This window comes from Myzus persicae, unplaced genomic scaffold (assembly GCF_001856785.1).
Source record: "Myzus persicae strain clone G006 unplaced genomic scaffold, MPER_G0061.0, whole genome shotgun sequence".
In the NCBI taxonomy this organism is placed as follows: domain Eukaryota; kingdom Metazoa; phylum Arthropoda; class Insecta; order Hemiptera; family Aphididae; genus Myzus; species Myzus persicae.
The window spans coordinates 372,163-391,661 of NW_019100780.1; the positions used below are offsets into that span (position 1 = coordinate 372,163).

At 28.3% G+C, this 19,499-nt stretch overlaps 2 protein-coding genes across 5 annotated transcripts in view; one reads left to right on the forward strand and one right to left on the reverse strand.

The window, feature by feature from the left end:
- Positions 1–6,465: 6,465 nt before the first annotated feature.
- LOC111042950 (transmembrane protein 231-like) overlaps positions 6,466–19,499 on the reverse strand; it is a 17,508-nt gene continuing 4,474 nt past the window's right edge. Inside the window, exons 1-5 of one of the 3 annotated variants that reach the window (XM_022327711.1) lie at positions 18,882–19,184; positions 7,389–7,546; positions 7,185–7,313; positions 6,885–7,101; positions 6,466–6,812 (exon numbers count right to left, since the gene is read on the reverse strand). In XM_022327711.1, coding sequence (XP_022183403.1) covers positions 6,559–6,812; positions 6,885–7,101; positions 7,185–7,313; positions 7,389–7,508 — 720 coding nt within the window. In that variant the 5' untranslated portion in view covers positions 7,509–7,546; positions 18,882–19,184 and the 3' untranslated portion in view covers positions 6,466–6,558. Of the gene's footprint in view, positions 6,813–6,884; positions 7,102–7,184; positions 7,314–7,388; positions 7,547–7,613; positions 8,098–18,881; positions 19,185–19,499 lie in introns of those variants that run through there. The other 2 variants (XM_022327709.1, XM_022327710.1) reach the window with 2 other exon arrangements.
- Positions 11,949–17,674, forward strand: LOC111042949 (dynein regulatory complex subunit 7-like). 2 transcript variants are annotated; one of them, XM_022327708.1, is made up of 13 exons: positions 11,949–12,508; positions 12,900–13,047; positions 13,745–13,870; positions 14,196–14,381; positions 14,440–14,589; positions 14,686–14,916; positions 14,995–15,160; positions 15,221–15,484; positions 15,557–15,686; positions 15,925–16,012; positions 16,635–17,060; positions 17,119–17,310; positions 17,386–17,674. In XM_022327708.1, exons 1-13 carry the CDS (start codon positions 12,108–12,110, stop codon positions 17,620–17,622), a joined length of 2,745 nt encoding a protein of 914 aa, XP_022183400.1. In that variant the 5' UTR covers positions 11,949–12,107; the 3' UTR covers positions 17,623–17,674. The 2 variants fall into 2 exon arrangements, with proteins under 2 accessions (XP_022183400.1, XP_022183399.1); XM_022327707.1 differs by having other exon boundaries at positions 11,951–12,508; positions 14,992–15,160; positions 17,386–17,670.

Below are 19,499 nucleotides of genomic sequence, written 5' to 3' on the forward strand. Positions count from 1 at the left end.
ACTATTTACTAATTCAAACTTTAAAGTCATAGGGTGATGTAGATTCAAATAAATCTGTATAATTTACATGGCACGACGAGTAAGTGCCTGTATAACTGCTGTGATGCACTAGCTACAATAAAATAATAATTATCGGTTTGTATAAAAAAACACTATTTCATAATGTGAAAATTCAAAATTGTATACGCGTTTTCAATAAATTTTAATTGGTTCCCACTTAAATCGTGCTCAATGTATAATATGATATACTTTATTGCACTTTTAACTTGGTTATTCAACAACATGGGCGATAGGCATATTTATGGAGGTGGCTTAAGAGGCTGAATTTTTACATGTTATCCAATATAAGGTTACCTACATTACCCCACGAAATAAAGCTCTGTGGGATGGATGCGTACACTCCTGTTGAACAAATTACACTTAAATAAACCTATTATAAACTCGTATACTTATACCTATTTCCACGATATAATTTTCATAAAAATAATCAATCATCAATTTTACGATGAACATCGATGTGTAATCATTGTTTGTCATAATAACCTTCGCATACGTCACGCGCGTAGGTATAACTACTTAGCGGCGTCTTTGTTATTAAACTCTGTCCCGTCGCAGCGGACGTACATTTGTTGAGTTACTGTACATACAGAAATATTGTATTACAATGTCCCAACGAAATACAAATTCATAAAATGTCTATACCTACCTAAAAGACCACTGTCACCTATATAGTATTATACATTTAAATCAACGTGTATGCGTGTGTTATAGTGACTATATACTGCTGCAGGTTCGAACCCAGCAAAAGCATATTATCCAGTAAAAAACTTAGATTGAGAGTCGTGTCTTGATTTTGCTCTTCTATAATATATCATTACCATTTTGAACACTCGACCCCGTTGCAAGAGACATGGGGGTAACTATACAATAATAGCGGGATGGAATAAAAAATAATATATGTAACACGAACTGCCACAGTATAATGTGCTATAAAAAAAAAATAAATAAAAATAGCGTAGTGTACCTACTAGACAACCGTTATAGCTGCTGCAACAGTGTTCATTAGCACGATAAGTTATATGTTGTAGGACCAAAGCACGCGGGTCGAGTAAACTTCATTATACCGTAGTACCTACTGTATACACGCATATCTATTACAATAATATAGTAATGGTTTGTAAATAATAACGAGGACTATCGCATTGAGTAGTTAAGATCGACTATTCAAACTTAGGTGCTTACGGAAAACAATAAAAACATTACTATACATTAGGTATAATAAAACATATCAATCCGTACAATCATCGTTGGCTGTAATAGTTTGAATAAAATAACAAGAAGATGAATTCAAGTTGTGGAAGTAACGGAAAATCGAATTCAGTCCATCATTACAAATCTTGCCATAGATACATCTACCTATATATTATTTATGTAGTTTTAAAAAGTAAAAATGTACACAACATTTACGAAATGTATCGATATGAAACATTTTCTATTTTATGGCGTGGTTAATGGTTATAAACTTATGAAATCTGTGGCCTGTGTACATATAGGATAAAATTCATATTATATGGGCAGGTAGGAAAAATGTTTTAGGGTTGGTTAGTGTGCTCACGTGTGCCAATAGAAGACTTTTGCTTCATTAAAAGAAGAAATGCAGTCTCCAATAATTAAAAATAACTTAATTTACACCATTTTTAATTAGTAGATATTTCAACATGATTCCTAAAATATTTCATGAACATGTGATATAATTTTTATGTTACACTTAATTATTTTGTACAAAAAAGAATATTATTTTGACTTATTATGCGTATTATTACTTATGACTTACCTATTGACTACTTAATTAATTACTGTAATGCTAATGAACTAATATTATGACCGTGATCGCGAAAGTTCAATCAACCGTTCAGCACTGGTTATACAATTATACATCTGCATTCTGCAACAATATGATTAATTATTAAATATTTTATTTATTTGTGAAATCACGTACACGAAGTACAGGTGGTACAGCGTAACAATTCGTAACATATTGCAAAACAATCTTTGTCTATATGTGATTATAAATGAAGTAGATATATATTATAATATAACCTACATTTCAATAATATTACCTCAATAAGTCAACAAATTGTCTGTTGTCACATTCAATCTGTCTAGGTTAAGTGGAAAATAAATTACTATATTTTCAGCTTGCGTGCAAGTATTTTGTCTACAAAGAGTTCGTGATGGGACCACTATGACCCCGTGCAACATGAAATTGGGTCACATCAGAGGAAGTATGAATACTTAACCGTGGGATGTGAACAATGCGTTTGTAGGTATATGTAGTAGATATGAAAAATAATTATTTTAGTTCGTTGAAAATCATCATATAATTATGTTTACTGCAGTGCATAAATGCATTCCATATTTTAGGATAACTAGGTATACGTTTATATAATTATAATTTATATTAATATATAATCATTTCTTAGAAATACTTAAGGTACCTATACTTGATTATGCTTTGAAACTAGACCAATATTTAAAAATATCATCATCCGTTTCAAACAAACAAACAAAAAGTTAATAAAAATAACTTTTTGTGGGTAAACAGACAATAATTAAATAAAATATTAACATACAATAATAATTATATCGTGCGTATTTCATACATTCATGGTAGGTACCAATACCAATGGTCAATGGTCGTTAGTCATAGAAACATATTATATACATTAATACATTTGTTTTAGTACAAAATTTGTATTTTATATTTATTGAAATATTTAGACAGAAATAAAAATATATATAACTGATTAGGATTCCAATATGGTTGAACGATCGCAATGACTGGTCACAGATTGTCACGAACGCATGTATACACGTTGATACGATGATAGCTGATATAAAAAGTAGTGCCTAGGTATGAGATTGCAGTATATATATATTTGACCTATCACCCGTTTCAACTAACGTTATAGGCACTAACATTTTTTTCCTCTCACGAATATTAGAATTCAATCGTGCGTCTACAAAAAAAAAACCTATATACGTAAATTACAATTTTGATAATAAATAACAATAACCAGATGTAAAAAAAAACGATTTAAACTGTCACTGCTACGAATTCGATTGTTTCTTTTTTACATACATTTCATACATTTTCATATTTTACCAAAAATATGACATTTGCGTTATGAAAAACACATTTTCAATCCAACGTAATTTAAAATTTACGCATATTAAAATCTCTTAAATACAGTAAACGTGTCCCGGTACTTACAAAAACGAAGTTTAAAAAAAGTCATACCATTTTGAGATTATAGAACAATTATTAAATCTGACCATAACAACATAAAAATAATAACAAATAATTTTTAAAATATTAAACTCTCTATTCTCAAAAAATGTTGTGACATCGACATTTTAATCCAGTTATTAACAGAAAAAAAATATTAAAAGTGCTTTACGAATTCAATTATAATTCAAACCAGCTAGAGGACAATAATATTAATTCTATATGAAATATGAACGTTTTATTATTTTGAATATCATACATAGTTTGACTATATAGCCTTGCCCAAAGACACCTTCTAAAAATATAAGAATTTACAGATATAACTGTTGTTTGATATTATAAAAGGTTTAAATTAATTTGATTTGTATATGTATAATATTAATATTTAATAGTAAAATAACATTCGAATACTTTCTAATTCTTTTTATTTTACATATTATACCCAAATTATGACTATGTGTATTTAAAATATACCTAATTATAATTATTGATAATTGAATAATGATAGTGGTCTCAATAGACTATACATTCTATAACTAAAAACTTGGTGAAATATTAAATTTTTTTAAAAGAAATAAAATTTAAAAACCCTATATTTTTAATTTTCATGCACACTGGACAAGGGAGGGACCATTTAAAAAGGGTGAAGCTGATTATTAAGATTAATGTGGGACTTCAGGACGTGTAGTCACTCTAACAGTCTAGTCGCACAATTCACTATAATAAGGACTTATACACTAGACATTTGAGGTTCGTTCAATTAAAAATAATGTCTCTATTTTGAAATGCAGATAAAAGTAGGTATCTTAGCTATATCCAACAAATATTTTTTTTCTCAATAGATCTCATAAATTCTAATGTGGCTGTATCTATTTGTATAAAAATATTTATTAAAACTATTGTGGCTTAATTCTGATATAAAACTTTTTTTTTAAATAAGCGGTTTAGTATATTGCATATACGTAATATAATAGCCACGTATAAAACTGACATGATACAATGACACATGAATGGTTAGCTGTAATATTGTTGGGATGAAAATTTATTTTTTCCCTTACGATTTATTCTTTTAGATGTTTTTAAGTCGAACATATATTTGGATATAAAAAAACAATACCAATCATTGCGTCCTGACTTTTTTTAATCATTGTACATTAAACTTGATAGTTTGAAAAAAAATGCCCACACCTGGTCTCATAAAAGACATCATCCTCCTGGACAATTAAATCTGTTTGTTGTACTTTGTACGAACAATGACCTTTTCTCCATTCAATTTTTTATTTTCTATTATTAATCCTACTGGCTATAGGAGAACAAACAAATTATTAAATAATGTTTGTTATATTCCCGGAACCTATATCTAGCATGTAATAATTAATTTACTTTGATTTCCCTGTGAACTTGACTACCAAAATTTGTTTTTTTTCACTTCCTTAATTTTTTCCACTCTAAATTTTTAACATGTACCTATATATACATTCAATGATGCCGAATTCTCGTATCAGGTACATGCGGTCGCGGTCCAACGGGTTCGAACGTGCGTGCAGGATTCTTACAAATGTTCCCTCCGATGAAATTATTTTTCGATAGTGGTTCTAAAACGTTGTTAGGTATAATATATATTATTATACATAATGTCTGTATATATAAATTATGTGTATTTTTACTGTTTACACATACCCGACCAACACCCGGCTGAAGGTGTTTGATCACTCTTGGAGATCATATAAGTTGCAGACAACGTCCGCCACAGGTTGATTGTATTGATGATTGCCGCGGCCTTGCGGTGAATACGATACGCTGTTATTTGCATCCGGTAAAATTATCTTCCATCTGAACGAGAAAAGAGTGCAATCTCACCAAAGCGCTGAGCCTAACAATGGCCGCCGATGGGAGTTTATTAGGTATATTACAAAATAATAAATAATATACGACTGTAAACCAAAATAATTGTTTCAAACATGATTTTTCTTAACAGCTAAAATAATATTATATTATAATATTATACATATTGTAAGCATCATTAATTTGTTAAATTGTTTAGTTTTTTTTAATTTTAGTAAAATACAATAGTGTCTATAGTGGTAAAACCAAATGATTTTATAAACGCCATCATTCAGGTAGGCATCGTACATCCCATATTCCCATTATATTTCGATACAATATGTCAAATCTGACATAAAATAAATATGATTATTGTACATATTGTATATTATATATGAATGTGAATGAAAAAATTGTTATATCGTATTAATAAAGACGTCTTATTGTATTATCCATTGTCAGTTAATGGTATTATCATTTCTTACCTAGCTATAATTACACAAAGTATAAATGTCTATAAGATTGTTACTTTTATTCTCACAGCCGTATTGAATTTTTACAGCACAGCAACACATCTTGTGTAACATGCATAATGCACATAGAAGTATATTCTAAATTTTATTAATTCGATTTTGAGCAGAACGAGAAAAATATTAGCTTTTATTAGTGTATAATAATTTATATGAGTTTTTAGTTTTCTATAGGTACTAGTGTACTACATAATATATAATATATATCTAGTAGTTTATATTTAGTTTAATGTAATTTCTTACACATATAGGTAGTTAAATACACGGGTAGTACAGCTTAGGTTACCTGTAAAAATCTAAAATGATAAATTATCCGGAAAAAAACCACTTACTGCCTTTAGATACACCTGGAGTTATTGACCAGCTATACAAAATAAAAATATCATTGATGAAAATGGCATTTATTCTCATTGACATATAAAAGTTGACACTGGACAAGCTGGAAATAATGAGCTTTATTACAACGTAACCGGAATTCCGGAGTGTAGAAGTAAATACAATTTGAAAAACAATGTTTCCTATATTATTAGCGTAATTTACACATCTCACATATCATAATCAATACTAAGGCACAATATACTTATCAATAATTATATACACAATACTAATAATATAATTTCCATACTAAATACACATTTAGATACTGTTAATTTTGTTTTACTACCAATCTCATTACTTAATCAGGTTAATCTATACTGTACGTATCATATAATGCACATTGATACATTAATTTTAATTTATCTTTTCAATTATTATTGGGAAACTATTATACATCTGTTTCAAAATTTAATAATATACTATATTATAATAAGCGAGAAAATCATTTTTCAACTACCTATTTCATAAATATATTATTAAAATTAAATTCATTAGGTAATTAAAACAAAAAGTAATATATGACGATTAAAGGTTACTTTAAGTTGAACGTTCGATTTTCGTAGTAACTATATGATTTGTGAATAAAAACCGCTTAACTTTTTTAAATATAAATACTGATAACACGAGTATTGAAAAGTATTGTATCCATGCCCACTTCATTACTTGCCAAAACTTTGGTTTGTACAAAATCTCCACAGAACCGTAGTTTATTTTCGTTTTAATTAAAAATGGCTGTCGATAAGGTCGACCTCTTGTCCACTTCACTAAAACGTTATCCAATTTAGTAGAAACTAAAAATACAATAAATATATATACAGATACATAAAACCCATTGATATAATTATAAAATTTAAATAACTTACGAGTTCGTTTTGAGTATTCCTCGTATATGTTGACCAGCCAGTCAGGAGATTCAAATAACAATATAGGCCTATTCATACGAATAGGTTTCCTCGGTGTACATACTAAGGGTGTTTTTTGTACCAAATTTAAATCACCAAATACGTCCAGTCTGCCACCTGGCAATCCAGAACCGTGAGTTATAACTGCCATGGATTCCATTTCAAGCAAACACAAATCCTATTGAAAACAGATAAAGTTCGCCATTACACACCAGAAGTATGAGTTTAAAAACAACGTATCAATACTAAATTTATATTTACTTGTATTTTGAAATCAAATATCAGCAATAAAGTTATAGAATGTACATCTAACGTTTCATTCATAGTCAAGTATAACTCCAAATCCAGAAATTCTTTTTTCCCATCAATGTTAATGTCTTCTTCTACAACCTAATGAAATATTGTTTGAGATTTAGTTATGTATATTGATAATTAAAACTATATACATTATTACAGTAGGTATACCTTGATGGTTGAACAAAAACCCGCAGTTTTCAACGTCCGAGGAAAATTTCCGCAGATCAAGGGAGACGTGGGATCAGATGTTTCAGCATATAACAAATACTGCAACTTAAATTGTACCATAGGCTGTTCTCTGTATTTCTCGTACTTAATCCATAGTCCTGTAAATAGTAGTTCAAAATAATATCCTGTTTTAATGGTTGAAGTAAAAAATATTATTCAATTTACCACTACTTCGATAGCAAAATAGCAACGGCAAGGTAAAAGTTAATAACGTTATAACGACGTATAAAATAAATGCCTTAGAACAAACAGAAGCTTTGTACTTGACTCCAAATGATTTACTATAAACTACGCGCACCGACATGATTCAGTGCTTGTGCTGGCTTTTTGTATAATAGTTTAAGCTGAAAACCTCAGGTTTGTTTTGTTGATAGTTCCCATAGTAACAGTCTCACCCTTGGCAGAATTGGGTGTATACTGTATGTTCCGCCATGCACAGGGAGATGATCTACTGCAGCGGAAATCCATTTCGTTTTTTATTGCTTACATTTTAATTAGGTAAGTAAATACAAAATGTAACTATCATATACAATATGTACCAGGTAGTCCTTTTAAGTGTCACGTTCATTTTCTCAGACAATTTTTGCATTTTTCAATATTTAGTTTTTGATAATTTGTTAATAATAACGGTATAACTTATAAGTGGTAATAATTGGGAGTTGTGGAAATTGAAATTTAACTGTTGAAAATCCATTATTTATAACAAGCTTAAAAATAAGAAATTTAAAATGCATATTTCTCAAATTTAGAAAAAAGTGCATGTTTCTTAATTTATTTGCAAAAAATATATGTTTTAATGTTTCTATTGTTATAAAAAAAATGAAAATATTTTAATTTTACAACTCACATGTTTCAGTATACAACTCCACAAATAATATTTAAAATATATTATTATTAATACTATTTAATATCTAAACCGATATTATTTTTTCAGTTCAATAGTTGATATTATCATCGTCAATTGGCAACTATAATAGTTATCCATACATCAGATTTTTCTTTTATGCATTTATTTAACATAGCAATTTCTAATATATATTATATAGCAGTATACTTACAATACAAAAATGCTTATAAATAATAAGTATAATGAATTTGGTTTGAATGTACCTCAGTTCAAGTGGATGTCAGTGTATATCACTTTGTGAATTAAATATCTAACTGAAATGACATTCCCAGATTAAGAACGACTCTAGTGATATAAATTCCAATTAAATCGTTCCAGTAGCTTAGAAGATTAGATGTTATCAACAAAACTTAAAATAACATTTACATAGTTAAATTAAGAGGATGGACTAAATACGTTACCTAACCTTCAGGCTTTAGTGCACCATTTATTTTCACTCTCTTTCTGGACCATGTGCAACATAGACAATCTGAATTTTGCAGATCGAGCTTGGAGTTGTTCTATTCTGTGTTGATAGCTTCAATATTAGAGTGAATTTACCTATTATTAAACTTAATGCTAGGACATATTTTAGGATTGTATTGGTATTTTAATTTTAAACAAATTATAACTTTATGATTATGAGTATGTTAAAATTGAAATATTTTACGTAAATAATATTTATAACACAGTTTTAAATTAGAATATCAATGATAAATAGAAAATTATCAATGAAATATCAATAGCTTATGAGATGATCAAGATAATATTCTTACCTTACAATTTTATCATAAGTCAATCACTCTAATATTAAATCTAACAACACAAATTTTAATCTACTAAACACGATTTTGTTATTTGTGGGTCAGTGAGAAGAAACAAGTAGTGCGATAACATCCTTTAACTATAATAAATCTATGTCATATATCAGCTATTAGTATACATAATATATTGCCAATTGCTTGTGAATACTGACCTACCGTAAAATGATGTGGAAAAGTTTGTATTATAAATATACGGAGTGATCCATTTAGCCCAATAGGTACTCATCATTTCAGAAAAAAACTAAAATTGTTTAAAACATTTTTTTTTACTTCATTATTTCAGTCATTAGGTTCAAAGCAACATTTTAAGAAAAAAAAATGTTTTCGGGCAAGTAGCTTATAAGTTATAACTTAGAAGTAATTAAAGCTTAGAGTTTAGATGGTTATTGGGCGGAGTAGTGGACCAATATTTTGGGTGGTGTATTACTATATAGATATATTTATTATAGTTTTCATAATTGATTACCTACCTTCACCCTATATGGTTAGGTATATTTATTAACTCATGTATTCACTTATGCGTCTACATAATATATTATATAATAGGTAGGTACATTATATACCTATAGGTACCAAATATGTTTTACAAAATGCACTGAGTAAAAAAACGATTCACTTAATAATACCTATTTGATTTACCGTTTAAAAATGTGAAAAAAAATACGTTAAAACTAACAATACTCTGCAATTGTACATTTATTTTATTCCGCAATGCGTTTAACCGCAAGGAATACCAATACTTAATTTTTTTGCATCGTTCTCGGTAATAATATATTATTACGCGTATGTGATTTTATTATTCACATGATTCACATATTATAATATGATCCATAAGAACTTGTGCTGGTTAGATTGTTGGTAAATGGTAGGTATATAGATACACCTCGTTATGTGGTTTTTACACACGAAACGTGTCACATTCGGCCTCCCTGAAGCCTCCGCATGTTGGTTATAAGTAACTACAATACTGGTATACTATAATATATATCAGATACCTACTATATTTTTCACAATTTAGATCGCGATCTATGGTATTGTATTGTTATAAATTATAATTATTACAATGGACGTCGGCTTATATGCAATATATATATATATAAACATATAAGTATAAGTAGCACACCAGCAAAACATACACGTAGGTTAGGTACCTATTATAAGTAACTAGTAAGTACTATAAGGAAATTATTATACCATGTTTTGTGTAGGGTGTAACCGTGCGTATTACCGATAAAACCATGGTACGAGTATATTATGACAATCAACAAATATATCTTAAAATGATTTTCATAAAAAAGTAGGTATAGTTTTACCTCTTATTTTTGGTACCTAGATTTAAAGTTTTAGTGCAAGGTTAATGATTTAGTGTTTGTTAACTATAATCAATACATTTTTTTAAATATTAATTTTTTTTATAATAAATCACTTGATAGTTTTTTTAATACAATAACTACCTATTTTTTGAATACTCTCAATTCACTTAACGATACAGAACAATACAGTTTGTGTCGGCCTTTAAGTGTAGACTTCTTTTATGTTTTTAAAGTGACACATAAATTAAACATTGATGAAATTCAACATTGCTCTTGCAAATAGTTACGATTTTAAAAACATTCGATGTATGTGAACTTGAACTATAAATATCTTTAATTGGATTTGATGACAATGGGTAGCAAAATAATCATTGTTGCTTGCAATCGGTTTCTTTTTTGAAACAATATAAAACTTTTATTTTATTTTCAATGTCAATGAGTGATCAAAAATGATTTCCTTAAAGTTATTTATAAGTAAATTATTTTTTTAGTGCTTAGTATTACTATCTTGAAAAATTAAAAATTATTATTAAATTATATATTTATACCAGAGTGCAGTGGCATGTTCAGGAATTTCAAATGGTGGTGGAGGGAGTTGGAGTACAATACAGTTTTCTAAGTAGGAAAATGGGCGGGTGTTGCATCCCTTCGGGGTTTTCTGGAGATTTATAACAATTAAACTAAAATATTTTAATTACATAGGTACAACAGTCTACAACTATCAAGATAAAATATGCATGGTGATTATTTTATAGATAAATAAATATACCAATTGTATCAAAAAGTTTTTTCGTTTTTTAAAATATTTTCTGAAATTATTTGAATACATTAAGTATATGATGGCACGAAACATCATTTTTAAAAAAGAAAATGATGTATGATATTTTCACACTTATCATTTTAAGTTTTTTACTTTTTTTAAAGGCATAAATATTTAGTTAAATATTCCCAAGCAGATCAACACAATCAATGATGGTTACGGATTGGTGGTGGGGCAATGATGCACCCTATGGGCATGCTGCCCACGAAAGTGTACACATACTTCAAAAACATATTTGTCATGTAAATATTTTAATGTAACTTAGCTTTGTTAATTTTAATTTTAATTTTTAATACATTTATATTTTTAAAAAAGGTGTGTATTACTAATAGGTACTTGCAGGTGGTTGCCTAGGTTAAGTTACATACTTGTATATTATAAATAGGTAGGTACTATATCCTCATACCGATTGACGATTCTGATTTGTGGACTGTGGTAACTGATAATACTCATATACTAATTACTAATATCCTGTAGTTATTCTGTATCATTTAAGTCGCCTTCTGGTATGCCAGAAATTCACTGTTACAGTGATAACTATTACTATCAGTTATTACATCTATATTAAAGATAAATACGGTCAACTACTACGAGTAACTAATATGATATGAACAATGATTTTGTTTCTTTTACTATCAGGTAGGGTAGGTTACTTAAAATGTTTCTTTTTAAAGCTTTTACTTTACGTTTATCCAAGTTATTGATCAAACACTGTTCAGTCAATATTTTTGGTTATAACGAGTATGTATAATGTAGGTATAGGTAGTAAACAAATATTTCACATCGTGTTCTTGAGTTTTCGACGTTTCGTGTAAAATGGATTCCGATTCGTTGGATTGGATATGGGGGGATTTTAATAACTCGCCTAATCTCGCCGAGTTATTTGAAGAAGTCGAAGATGATAACTACACATTGTTCGATAGTAATGACGACGATAAATCAGACTCTAGCTCCGAATCGAGTTTCAATAATGACTGTTCGTTGTTAATCGGAGATCAGAAATCAGCACAAGAACTGAATGAAATTGTCAACGATATCAAAATTCAATATGACAAAACGTTGTCCGAATTAAATACGACGACTGATGGCGAACTCGAAGACGACAATCACATATCTATCGATAAACTTTACATCGATGCTTTGGAAGCAGTCAAAACTAACTTGTCGGATATCGAACTAGAATGGGCGGATACATTGTATCAATGTACTGTAAACGAGTAAGGGTCACGAATATTATAATTAGCCATTAGGTATAATAATATTTGATTATTTGATTATTATATGCGACAAAAATTTGATTGATTGAATTATTTATTATGGGTATAATAAATATGACATTTACAATATTTATAACATATTTATAAATTGTTATTAATTTTATGTTAATTAGTTCAGTGTTTTTCTCAGTAATATTCTTTTCTAACATTGTGGTAAGGTGGGAAACTTGGGTTTATCTTTTTTTTCTGCTTTGAATTTATTTGCGTACAATATTGTGTTTTATGGTTAGTTAATAGTTATACCCGTGTAGGCAAGCAGTTGCATTCGTTGAAAATATAGCAAGAACGGATATGCGACATCCAGTTACATAATTATTTTAACGTTTCATAGAAAAACCGTACCAGAATCTTACACAAAAACTACAAGTATTGAAAAGCTGATAATTTTGTACGCCAATAATTTTGTTGAACAATTTAAAATAAAATATCCGAACAGAAGACAGTTGGTTTTAGTACTTCTAAATGAATGCGGTGTACAGGTATGATAATAAGGATAATAAATACAAAACTTAAGTAAAGCAAATGATGGAATTTATATTTATAACCATAGACCTAATGTCGCCATGTAGTGACTGATATTTAAAATACATATATACGTACGTGGGCATTAATTATACGAATTTTAAATTTTCATAATTGGATATATAATGATATATATATATTTTATTGTTATATTTTTTTTTTTCGTTATCTTTGCTACATCAAATATATTTATTTATTTATGAATACCATAATGGTCAAAGTTCCTACAATGGAAGATTCTTTATACTATAAATCATGAGTTTTTCTTTTGTTTTTTATCACATTCACTTATTATTTATTATTTGATTGATTTGATAAAATTGAGATTGCACAATACAAAAAAAACATATTAACACGATAATGGATCAATAAATTTACTAGTAATATATTGTCGTACTTATACATAATGGTAGTTTTTTAAATTTGTAATACACTTATCAATTATTTAGATTTAATGTAATGTAATGATGTTGAATCGATAATTACCACCAAATATTAACCATGTACCGATCCTCCGGTAATAATTAAGTACCTACGTAATACGTGTATAACGCAATATATGTATAATACAGACAAGTATATAGATAATACAAACGTAAATAATAAATATGTTACTGCATATATCATGATATCGTATATATTTTACGTTTTTAGAAATGTGTTTGCACGGCAATCAAACCATCTCGATTGGTCTACCCAAATTTAAAAGATTTGATCAGTTACAGTGAGTTTGTTGCTAAACACATAACATACATCAAGTTAGAAGATCCTGTGGCTGTGGTATGATATATAATTACGTATTATAAATTATAATACTAATAATTCCTAAATTATTAATTTTGTTTACTAAAAACGTACTACAGTTCAGCGTGTCTTATGTATATTTTTCATAATATATTATTCTCCGTACAAAAATACGGTTACAGTTCTTGAATTTCGGTTTTTGTTTTGAGGTAACATTATTCTAATAATATTCCCAAGTTTTGGCTTCAAAACTTCAACTGCTTAAATAAAATAACAACATTAAGCGAACATAGAAAACCAAAATTCAAAAGTAATAACGAATACCTCATACTCCAAAATAATTAAATATCCGCATTTTCAGCCTAACAAAATCATGTCACCTACAACAACTATAGAAATGCAAACTGCTAATTGTTTTGAAATGGCTATACTGTTAGTATCTTTTTTAATTGGTTGTGAGTACAACGCTTTTGTTGTTTATGGTTATGCCTCAGAAATTGTGTGCAACAATGATCTAAGAAAAGTCAGAATAGATCTAGAAGAATATGTATGTATTAAAATATTTAATACAAAATTAATTTTAACATTAATATTAATGGTTAAAGGATCAAGAAAAGTCAGATTCCGAAAATAATTCGGAAAATTTAGATGACGCGAATTCTTTAGAACCTAAGAATGATTTGTGCAGCAAATATGTTAAGTTTCTCATAGAAGAAGAAAAAAATAAAACTGTGGTCAAAGATGAAGTAAAAGAGGTATTCCTATATTATATTATATTATGTTGTATTTGAAAAATATGTGAATATTATTGTTATTCGTCTTAATTGTATTTTATAAATACGAAATATTAGATCAACTTCAATGATTCTTCTGATTCGTTATTTGGGAAACGAGTGCATGCTTGGGTCATAATTATACCATTGAAAATTGAGGACGAAAATATAAACGAAATTCCATATTTTATTGAACCTAGTACCGGCGAGCGGAAAGAAGTCTATGATGAGAATTATACTGGAATAGAAGCGATTTGGAATCATAGAAATTATTGGATTAATTTACAGTCATTGGACGCAGGTTGTTCGGTACGCATTACTCAATTACTGATTATTTTAGATTATAATATTTACTACATTAAAATTATTTTGTATTTTATACAGCAGTATAATTTTAATTTGACGAATACAAAGTGTTGGGAACAATTTTTACCAGATAAACCTCAACATTTAGGAGGAGGGACATTAGATTTACAGTTTAATGAAAATACAACATTCAAACATCTTGTGATGCCCAGCTCATGGGTCAACGTTTTGGAAGTTCCTAGAAACAGTATGATTAAACATTTAGAAATCAAAAATTATTTTTCAAATTAAAATGAATACTTTTCAGAATATTACATGCTATATCCAAGTGGTAAAAAAGTTGTGACATATATGAATGCGATCAAAGAATTTTATGCTGATTATATCATGCCTGATGGATTAATTGAAAAAAACACATTCTTTAATGATTCCGAATATGTTAATAAAACATTTGTTACAGAAATATACAAACATAGAATAGACAAGTTGATCAGCGTTGAGACAAAATATACCGCTAAAGAAAATGAAACTGTAGAATATTTTAGGAGCGGTCGGGGCGACTTTTTAAAAAGTATTTACCATTTTCAGGATATAAAAAAAATAATATAAATTACATTTTTATATTGTTTTATATTCTATATAGCACATAAGTTTTATGGCGATTGTAACAATATAGAGACCAAGCGTTTTCTTACGTTTTATAATTTGAGGCTTGATTCGATGGCTGAATTAAAAATCGATAAAAATAGTTTCACAACTGCGTTTAATGATAGGTCAGTATGATCTATGCAGTCACAAAACAGTAAATTGTATCTTTAAGTATTTACATGAATAATTAATATTTTAAATCCTATATATAGTACCTACACGTCACGCGTAATGTTTTTCGGTTAAGTCACAAGTTTCTAAATGAATGTTTTATACTTTATAATTTTACTATTTCTGTATTGGTCTAATGGCATAACATAATTCTATAATGGCATTTTAAATTAAATTTTTAAATTATTCCAGATCAGATTTATTATTCTGGCGCAAGTGTGTATTACAACAAATCGAAAACAATGATTGTCAGAATTTAAACGTCAAGAGGAAATCTATGGTAAATATTGGTTAATTTTATAGTATCCTCCATCGTATGACAAATGATATTTAATTAATTATTTCTGGTAACTGTGAGGCTTATAACCATCAAATCAATTTATTTTTATATTTCTAACTTCTAAGATCTAATATTACATAATATAACACGACTAGAGGTGGCTCCAGGAATTTGTTTAGAGGAGTAGCAAAAAACAATAATGTCTTATGCAGTTATGCTCAAACCTTAAAAAACTCCTTTTAGCTACTAGGGAAATTGTCCAAACGTCTATTCTTTGTTTTTGAAAAAATATATATAAAGGTAATACAATCAATCTTTTTCCAGCAGTTTTATAAACGGTTCATGTTATACTGATTTGAATTGCATTTAAAATGGTTTTAATAATATAAGTTAATGTATTATTATGTTTAAATACTTGCACTGTTGAGAACAAAAATCCAAAACAGAAGTTAAATTCAATTTTTATTAATATTCAATTAAAATATAAGAACTAGTTGAACAATTTTTAATGTGATTAGTCGTGGTATGACGTGAATATGTGATTACTGTTTATACCTCTAGCTTAAATAGATAGTTGATATTGCAGTTTAATATCTATGTTATTCAAACACTGTTACCACAGAGTATCGTTGAAAAATATTTAAGAGATGAAACAAAACATAAAGATCGAGATATTGCCACCATAAGTTTTAATCTTGAATTTAATAGTATTTACGTTCAATATCAATATGGGGAAGGACAGATAACACAATCAAGTAGACTATTTCAAAAGCCCACTATGACAAGGAATGAAGAGTTTGATCCTAAATCTGTTATTGAAGATATTGTTTATCCATATGAAGGGCATTTGAATGCCCGCGAAGCGTATTTAATGTTACAAGATATGATTGAAGCTGAAAAGGAAGCACTTCGTAACGTATCGAAACTAGAGGATGATGTTTTAAAAATGATAGAGATCCGAAGTCGAGAACGAACAGTGTTTAAGTTAAAAATCGATTCATTGGATTGGGACAGAAATCATGGGATCAGAAAATTACTCCAAAACGAAGTAATTTTATATTTTTATAATGTATACGTGACAAGTACAAATTAATTTATTGTTTTAGAAAGATAAAAAGCTCGCTCTTTCCAAACGAGATAAATCAAAACAAGTAGAAAACTCTTTGCCATACCATGTAATAATTAAAAGATTATTTACACAAGATAATAATGCTTTAAATGTTCGTGAAAAAATCATTCAAAACTTTAAACAAAAAACCAAAAAACGGTTTACACAGACCAAACATTTATTTGCAACGGTATAATTGTGTATTTGTTTAACAATTAATAGAAAAAACTTTAAAATTAAAACATTAATTTGTGTGTTTTTGTAGAAACAATTCAAGTTACAATCCATGATGAAGGCACTAGAAACCGACCGGTTCAAAGAAGTTGAACTCAAGAATAAAACGTTAATATTGTGTTCGTTGTTGAAAAACGAACTTAACGTATTGACGTTGAGAATGGAAAGATACAATGAAACTCGTACTGAGAGATATAATAACTTGGCATCATACTTAAATAGTTATCCTGATTTTAAATCCTTATCACCTTTGAAACTATATTTTTAAGTATAATATCAAATCTATAATTATAAGTTTAAATTTTAAAAAAATCAATAAATTAATATTTGTATAACTGTGCTGTTGTAACACCCTTCCTATACTTAGGTGCATTTTATGATGTTCATAAAGTTGGCCCACTTAAGTTATGCAATCTTAACAAAATCGATGCCATTATTTTGCAAGTTATTTGCTAGTATTTGCAAGGGTATTTTTATCATTTGCAAGCTCAAATATTCACCATGACACCAAAAAATTTAAAGTTGGGCCAACTTTAAGTAGCCCATCCATTTTGACCCAGAACTTCAAAATTGGTCTCAAACAAAAGCTATAACGATTAGCAAGAATTTGCAAGTCCATTTTTAGAATTTGCAAGTAAATCGGGAGGCCAGTAAAAAAATTTAAATTTAATAAAAAGATTAAAATTGAATAAAGAAATCTAATTTAGATTAAAAAATATCTAAATTGAACCAAGATAGCCAAACTCAATAAGAACAAGCCAAGTTGTTAGAAAAAATCTAAATTGAATATAAAATTTAAAATTTTTATTTTGGTTTAGACATTTGTTTATTTGTTATTAATTTGAACTAAATTTAAGTACTAATACAAATTTTATGTTACTCATATAATAGAACAAAAAAAGTTTGACAGAATATAATTTATTATGACCAATTTAAAATTCTCAAGTTAAAAATTATAACTTAACTATGACAATGTTGAAGTTAATATCATGTTTCAATTGTGATTTATAGTATAGGAATAAGCAGCACATTTTAAAAACAAATCAGAAAATCATTTTACAAGCTTTTAGATTATGATGTAGATAATTTTTTATTTGTTGTTACAATTATACATTTTTGTCAGTGTAAATATCGTCTACCAGAAAAACATTGCAAAAATAGTTATTATGTATATCTTCGTATAGCATAGATAAAGTCAATTAAAACTTTAAAAGCGTTGTAAAATAGAGCTTTGTGCGAATGCATGCAGAATCGGAAATTTCATTATAGGCTGTAACTTCAAAACTAAGTCTGACCTACAATTTATTTAACCAAATTCTGACTCCACCGTCATTTTTCGTATACCTACCTAACTACGTAAGTTAAAGAAAAAAAACACTGCAAGAAAAAATGTAGTCCGGTAAAGTAACAAAGTTCTAGTATTTTAGTAATAACAGATATAATCACAAATATTTTAACAGTGAGCGCGCCTTTATCGGATTATTGGTATACTTCGAGGTGGGTGAAATATAAAAAATAAATATTTACAATTTTACAAGCCTGTGAAAAATGTCAAGTTCGCCTTGCCATCACTGCCTGCTGTATATTCACCCGACAAGGCCCGACATCAGCTCCAGTCATTGCTAATTGGAAATCAAAAATAACATGTTATAAATTGCAGGGGTGGAAAACTGTTTTCGTGCCAACATTTTTATAATTAAAATGCCCCATTTCCTCTACAAAAAGAGGTCTTTTTATACTGAGAACAAAAAAAAGTAAGCAATGGTTACCATACACATTTTATTACGCATTTATTAGTTAACTTTTATTTTATGAAATACAGACAAAATATTATGAAATATGTCAAGAAAAATATTTTTATTAATCTTCACATGCCATAGGTTCGACACCACGACTGTTAAGGTATACTTTAATATAGTGTTAAAAAATACTCCATGACTTAAATATACAAGGTTATTGCACATAGCCAAATTGTTATCAAATAAAAATAAAATGGCAGCGTAAGGGTACGGTCCATATCATAGCATATAATATCATAATATAGCCAGTATACGTCGTCCCCTTACGCTGCCATTTTAATTCCTTAACGTGATAAAATGATATAGTGGGGGTACTATTGCAATAACCTTGTATATTTAAGCCATG